Here is a 7,523-nt window from a genome sequence, read left to right as displayed (position 1 = left end):
GGTGCAGAACTACCCTCACCATGTTTTGTCCAAATCAAGTAGTCCTCCATAAATCCTCTACAAACCAGATGGGAAGTAATTGCTTCTACATTGTCAAATACAACAATATTTTTGCAGTCTGCGCATGGACAACATATGTGCTTCGCCTTTGTTCTGCGAGCATGTATCTTTGCAACATCAATAAATTTTTAGACCTCCACTACATATGATGGGTCCAATCTTGATAAGTTGTACATCCATAATGACCTCTCCATATTTAGCTGTAATTAGTTAAGAACAATTAATGTAGGTCAATCTAAAAACAAAACTAATATAACTTCCGAAAACAGATTTAACTAAGATACTAACCTCCTTCTACAAACAGAGATGAAAACCTACCCCTTACAGAGTTTACAATTTATGGAATTTAAATAATTGTTGAAGCTCATTTTCATAAATATAAGAAATAATTGTATAAAATTTAGGAATAATTCAAGGATTTCTATGAAGTATTTATGCACAAAGATTTGAAAAAGTATTTATTTGTTATTTTATGATTTTCAATATTTTAATGTTTGAGTTTATAAAGTCTAATTCATCTGGAAAAAGAAAAGTTAAAACTGAATCAAAATTATAAACTTCAAAATGTCCTCATCATTACTCTATTGTATAGATCTACTCACAAGAATTCTAAAAAGTATTTATTTTCTATTTTTTTAATTTCTACAATTTACTATGAATTTACATAAAAATTTAGCTAAAACTCTCTCTCTTGTCCTATGAACCCTAACCCTAAGCAAGAATGCTTCATGAACTCTAGATCTAGAGCACCTCCAATACAAGAGAATTGAACCAAAGAATCACTAAAAAAAAATAGCATCAAGGGCTCCAACTAACCTTTTGGAAGTTTCTCACCAAAGAAATAAGGATCAAAACCTCCCCCTTGGAAACTGGAATCGTCTGGTCCGCCTGGTCCGTGAGCTCACGGAAGTAACTGTTCTTGTCTGGAGGTGGACGAAGGGTATTTATAGCATACTTAGCACAGGCGGCTCATAAAGAGGGCCGCCTGTGTAAATACATTAGCACAGGCGGTCCTCTATAAAAACCGCCTGTGTAAAAAGACACATTTACACAGGCGGTTGTCGTAAATCCGCCGCCTGTGTTAATGGTATTTACACAGGCGGTTTGTATTGTAAGCCGCCTGTGTAAATGTGAAGTTTACACAGGCGGTGTAATTAAGAAGACCGCCTGTGTAAACGTGTTTACACAGGCGGTTTTCTTGTTGGGTCCTCTGAAATTTTTCTACTAGCGCCATGATATTGTGAACCGCCAGTGAAAAAAAAACAACATGCCAGCAAAAACGATTTTTGTACTAGTGAGGATTGATTAATAGAAGTGATAAAAATGATTTTCAAAGGCGGACAGGCTGGCCTCCTTTAGGTATGTTATAATCAGTTATTTCTACGGACGGGCGCTTTAAGACACCCTCTCCTATTAACTATTAATAGAGGCAGCAACTCTAAGATGTCAACCTAATGATTAATAGAGGCGGTCATCCCAATTATATCACCTTGGCTAATGGTTTTCATATTCAAAATATTTCCTTATTAGATTGTGTACTTTTGATAAATACTTCTATTGAATGTGTACTTCTAAATGGTATTGAATCTTGAAATGTTGTGACCATGGTTGTATATTTCATGGCTGAGCCGGTTCGCTTAAACTTATCTGCCTAATTTATCAACCATTTAGTAGTGTTTTTCTCTCACACTAAATCAACGAACAGTACTTTCCCATGTCTTTTAGTCAGGTCTACTAGATTACTCCATCTTGAAGGTCATTGAAAGGGATGGATTAATGAAGAACCGAAGCGCTTAACTTTCATGAGCCTCGAGACGAATTCAACACGCACGAGGAAAGTAATTTTCACCTACATCAACCACTAACATTGACATTATATATGACTACATCAAGGGGGGTTAGGTCTTTACAAGGTGTACGCACACAACTTGGCCTCCATCCTCACGGGAAGGAAGACCAAGCAAAAAGAATATGAATCAAAGAATGGGGTTTCCTATTCTCTCTCTAATAAGAATTAGAAAAACTATTTTTTCCTCCTTAACAAAAAAAAAAATCTAGGCCTCATAGATGGTATCCAGGGCGGGCCTCCATTGCCTGGGCCCAAATCCATGATCATGGGCCCGTTTACCGGCACACACGACCTCCTTTTCTTGAGCCGCGTTCTCCATCTCCTCGCCGTTGACGTCCGCCGGAAAGACCCTCTTGCCGCCGGCGTGCCTTCTGCTCTTCCTCGAGCTCTTCTTCCCGGAGACCAGCCGCCCGATGGCCTCGACCTCACGGTCGCCCAGCCGCGCACCGGCCCGACCGGCGGGAACGAGGAGGTACACCATCCCAGCGCGCAGGAACTCGTCGGCCGCCATGGCCCGCACCCGGCGCTCGCTCGCCACGTCCGTGGCGCGAGCCACCACGTGCCCCGGCGCGTCGATCATCAGCTCCGCGACCCCGGTGTTCTCCTCCACCGTCGTCCGGCTGCCGTCCGGCCCGACGACCACAGGCCGCCGCGCGCCGCCGGCGCCGTTCGCGACGCACTGCGAGACGAGGTTGCCCATGCCGTACGTGTCCGGGACGACTACTCGCTACTGGCAACTGGCAGGCAACCAGCAGACCTTTGGTTCCGATCTGTTCCTCCTGAGAGATCAAAGCTCCAACAGAGCTGTTGCTTATCGTGAGCTGCGAGCAGAGCTGATGGATGGATGTGCTGCTGGTGCGTTTGCACGGGGGGCCGATCTGCTTTATATGGCGGGTGCGGAGACGACGAGAGGAAGCTTCCTGGAAGGAGCATGGTTCGGCCGGCGGCTGACACGTGGAGGAGCTGAGTGCGTGGCGGCGGGAGTGGCAGTTGGGAGTGGCAGTGGGAGTGGAGTGTTCGCCTGCTCGGTAAGAGCCGGACTTTGACTCGGCGTTGCCCGGCGCACCAGCGAGAATACTTTTCAACACGGGAGGATAGTAGATTTTTGAACGGCGATGATGGTGGGAATTTTTTAGGGCATTACTTAAATTATAGTGGTCGATCCATCATAGGAGAAGTGGTTAAGTGTTTGTGTCATCCAAACAAACTTGCGCGTCGCATGCGATTAACAGCTAGTGCAGTTTGATATAATGAAATTACGAGAAGCATGATGATAATCATGCCGAGTCAGCAGATTGATCAGGTCGAGTCGGGCTGCACCGATGTTGAATGCTTCTAGTTAACGTCGTTGCGTTTTTGTTATAAGAAAATAAAAGTTAATAACGGTTAGACCTAGTTTACAAGTCAGTTTGTTCATTCATCTATGCATTGACCCATTACAACCATAAGTGGCTAATATAGAGTAAATTAGAGGATGGTGCACTTGCCTTGTAAATGTATAGACAAGTCTAATAGATGGTGCATATATGGTAAAATTTTAATCAAATTCATTATTTTTGTATTTTTTAGATAGCCCCCGGCACATAACCTATACCTTCGCCCTTGATTACCACACTATCGTGAGAAATGAGAAACACATGAATGAAAAAAAAAGGTACATGAATCAAATATGCATGCATTGCCAAAGCAGGACAAAGGAAACCAGAAAACATAAAGAAAACATAGGGATTAGTGTTTGGAATGCAGGAAATAGGAATTATAGAAACAAAGCATTATAGTTTTAGAGAGTCTCACGAATTATAAGAAAAAGAAAGAATTTGAGCTTATATATAGGCCTACAAAGTTGGGACCCATCACTAGGGTTGTAAGCAAATAGAAAAAGCGCGTAGTTGCGCTCATCGTCCCACCATGTCATGAGCGCGGCTTTCTTATGGTTCAGGAAGATACGCCTCAAGCGGTCGGTCACTGGCAGATACCACATTACCAAGGTAGAAAATTTTCTCTTCTTTGCATCGTTGCCTAATGTGGTGTCCTCTGGAGATCGAGATTCATGTACCGTCTTGTTGAAACTCTTCTTACTCCTTTTGTTCCCAATGGAGGCTTCTCCGCCACTTTAAAGGTCATTGTCCTTGTACCGACTTATCCCACAATGAGGGCATTTATCCAGACCTTCGAATGTTTTACCACGAAAAAGGATACAATGGTTGGTGCATGCAGGGATCTTTTCAACACCCATTGTCAATGGATTTATGACCTTCTTAGCATGGGATGTGTTGGAGGGAACTAAGTTTGGCAGTGGCAGCACATATGACATAAGATGCAACATATCGTTGTTGACGGTCCTTAATGCTCACATTTAACCGTCAACTAATCATGGAAAAGGACTTATATGCAACCAACACTCAGACTTAGGGTTTTATCTAACAGAATTCCACGAGTTTTGGTGTTTGTCTATTTCTGCAGGGGTTTATCAGGAAATACGGAAGAAAGGCCCACATGTCGGGTTTACATAGAGATATTAACGTGCCGCACAATTTTCTATCATCTAGAAGACTCCAGAAGCCACGGGAACGAAGCGGAGGCAGAACGGGGCCTGGGCGCCCTCCCTCCTGTGTTGCCCAATCAGAGTCCTCTTCGGGGATCATGCTCCACCGACCTAAAGGATCAAGGATAACCGTTCAATCAATGTCGGTTTGATCCAACAGCCTAGATTCATGTGAAAAGACTATATAAGCAAGGCCTCCTGGCCCCTGGAGAGCATACCTCTTCTACAGAATCAAAGCTAGGGTTTCAATTATTCATCCAAGTAGAGAGGATCCCTCTAGTTCATCTAGTTCTAGTTCTAGTTCCTCTAGTTCTAGTTCTAGTTAGTTCTAGTTGTAATCTAGAAAATAGGAGAGAGAAGAGAAGAGCGGAGGAGGAGCCGGATCTGTCGGATCTTCCTCAACATTGTACTTTTGCAGCAACCGGTTCGTTCTTCATCGTTCTCCAGGTTCTTCAATTCATAATTCCTGAGTTCTTTAATTACTTTTATTTACATTCAAGTTATTTATTGGATTCCCGCTTGCATCAAGTGCTCTAGTCTTTGCAACGCTAGAGTAGTAATTAATAGATTAGACGTGGTGTTTAGTCTTGCAATTACCTGGAATTGCACCCAATCCTGCGGATTGCTGTGGTAGCCCTAGGGTAGTGACCGCCCTAACGGTCGACGTATTCCACCTCGTTCGGATCGGTGTTTGTAGGACCGTAGTCAGAGCTTCCTAGCCCCCTTCTCATCTCTTTCTGTGGTTAGTGTTCTGATGTTCCGAAATAAATAATTTTTGAAGTAATTCTTTATTCTTATATCAACTAGAGAACTCTCAGGAAACTTTCTCTCTTCCCACCAAAAATAATTATATAGTTATCCTTGGGCGATCTTGAATCTTAGTTAGTACACTCACGTTCCCTATGGAAAATCGATACTCTGGAATACTCCCGGGTGAAAGCTACATCGGTATCCGTGCGCTTGCAGATTTTTTCTGTTTGTGTTTAAAATACCCAACAAGCTTTCTGGCGCCGTTGCCGGGGAACGGTAGCTGTGCTAGTTTCGAACCAAGTCGTCCGTGTATCCTTTTTCTTTTCCTTTTTTACCACACTCACCTTACCATTTTCACCACACCACATGGATTTCACTCCAAATATTAATGAGCATGGAATTTATTTCATAGACACTTCGTTTACTCCATGCTCATATGTAACATCTTCCCAATCCATTGGTCTCTCCAACATCACCACATTCGAGATCTCCAACCCCCTCTTCCTTTCTATTTATAAAAACTTTAAAAGTGTGGTTGTCGATGCATATGTCTATAATAAATATTGCAGATCTCGTTGAGTTGATCTTGATATAGGTCAGCGTTGGAGGGGAAACCACTTCACCGGCATAAATTGATGGTTTTCCAAGGACAAGCTTAGTGTCCTAAAATAAGCACTGATCAGATCATAACATGAGCTTTTAATTATTTGCAACATTACCTTGTGTATTGAGCATATAAGTATAGTTGTAAAAAAAATCCTTCGGGTATTCTTGTCACTAACCTTTCCAGGATTGGAGCAAGAAGATCGGATGAATGACAAGCACAAGGTATGTCCAACCAATCATCACACAACATTGAATTAAATTCATCCAAACTTGAATTTTGCAAAATTCAAGCTTGGGGGAGTACTTTACATAAAAACATCATTTGCCATGTTGCTATGTTGGTTGTCCCTACCTTTTAGACATGCTCAATTTGTTAAATACTAATCACACTACTTCATCTCCACTTGAGTAGATCTCTATAAATGCTCTCATGCTACCTTTATTTGCTTTAGTATATGCCTAGGTTTGGAGTAGTTTCATTTATCTCTTAATTAAGCATGGTGCTTAGTTTAGGAATGATGATCTTACTTCCAAGGGATTTTAAATTAAGCATGGTGCTTGGGTTAAAATGCCCTCCTAAATCAAATTAGACATGGTGTCTAAGTTGATTTTTGAGCCGATAGTATGCTATAGTAGATATTGGATATTTTTGTTGGACTAACCTCTACTGGAAAACTTTCGAAATCGACCTGGGAAGTCCTGAGATAAACTTACAATGGAGACAAAGAGAGAGACACATGAAGGTTAACAATTTACACAAGGAAGGCATAGCTCACAAGAGATGATCCATGGAGGGTGCCACAAACACGATGCACAACCGCTAAGAAAGGAAAGCTTCCACAAGGTGATACTGTACCATCACTCTTCAAGTAAGGTAACATCTTCAGGTACTTGACTATCACTTCTATAAGCTTCTCCTTGGTTCTAGCGTTCACATGAATAAAAGAGACAAACATGTATGATTTACAACTCTAGATTAACCAACCCAATCGATTCAATATGTTTAGTCATTCCCCTTTGTGATCCCACACTCCTAATCATATGAGCTAAAATGTTGTACACACAATCTTTGGAAGATATATATATAAACATAAGTATAGATAGATTATCTTTCCATTAGGTTGAGCTATCTGATCTGACAAATGTTTTAAATGTTACACTCATGATCCTATTATCCATCAACTTTTTCTTGCTCACTATGCTTAAGGTTAGAGAGAACAAATACACTTTTGGTTCTGTTGGTGTTTTCCACCGACAGGGCCCATGCACTTGATCTCTGCATTGTCTCTATGATCAGGTACACTTCGAGCAAAATATGAAGGAGTTTTACAACTCCCAAACTCCACCAAGTGAAGAACCTGGATCTACGAGCACAAACACACTGGAGATACTAGACACTCAGGCAATTACTGCCCTCAGATGCTTGAGGACGTAAACTACATCAACAACAACAACAACTACTACTACAACCGTCCTCAACAAAATCAAGGTTGGAATCAACAGAGGCCTAACTACTCAGGTAATTATAAGGGTAATAATTCTTACAATAATAATAATAATTTTCTACCTCTGAGAGAGTTAGTGTCTAATCAAAGAAAGCTAATGGATAACCTATCTAAGAAATTGGCATCTAATGATAAAATGTTAGAAAAATATAAATAATAGAATGAATAATTTCTCTACTACCATCAAGAATCAAATTAGCTTTAATAA

At 41.4% G+C, this 7,523-nt stretch overlaps 1 protein-coding gene across 1 annotated transcript; it reads right to left on the bottom strand.

The window, feature by feature from the left end:
• LOC8060327 lies at positions 1,834-2,760 on the bottom strand. Its single transcript, XM_002455473.2, has one exon. The coding sequence runs from the start codon at positions 2,607-2,609 to the stop codon at positions 2,115-2,117; it is 495 nt and encodes a 164-aa protein (XP_002455518.1). The 5' UTR covers positions 2,610-2,760; the 3' UTR covers positions 1,834-2,114.

The sequence above is a fragment of the Sorghum bicolor genome, chromosome 3 (genome assembly GCF_000003195.3).
Source record: "Sorghum bicolor cultivar BTx623 chromosome 3, Sorghum_bicolor_NCBIv3, whole genome shotgun sequence".
Classification (NCBI taxonomy): Eukaryota; Viridiplantae; Streptophyta; class Magnoliopsida; order Poales; family Poaceae; genus Sorghum; species Sorghum bicolor.
Note: the sequence above shows the minus strand (reverse complement) of the source record. Positions and strands in the feature narration are given on the sequence as shown.

Excerpts from the sequence above, each read along its gene's own strand:
- LOC8060327 (XM_002455473.2), bottom strand. The coding sequence starts at position 2,609 with ATGGGCAACCTCGTCTCGCAGTGCGTCGCGAACGGCGCCGGCGGCGCG.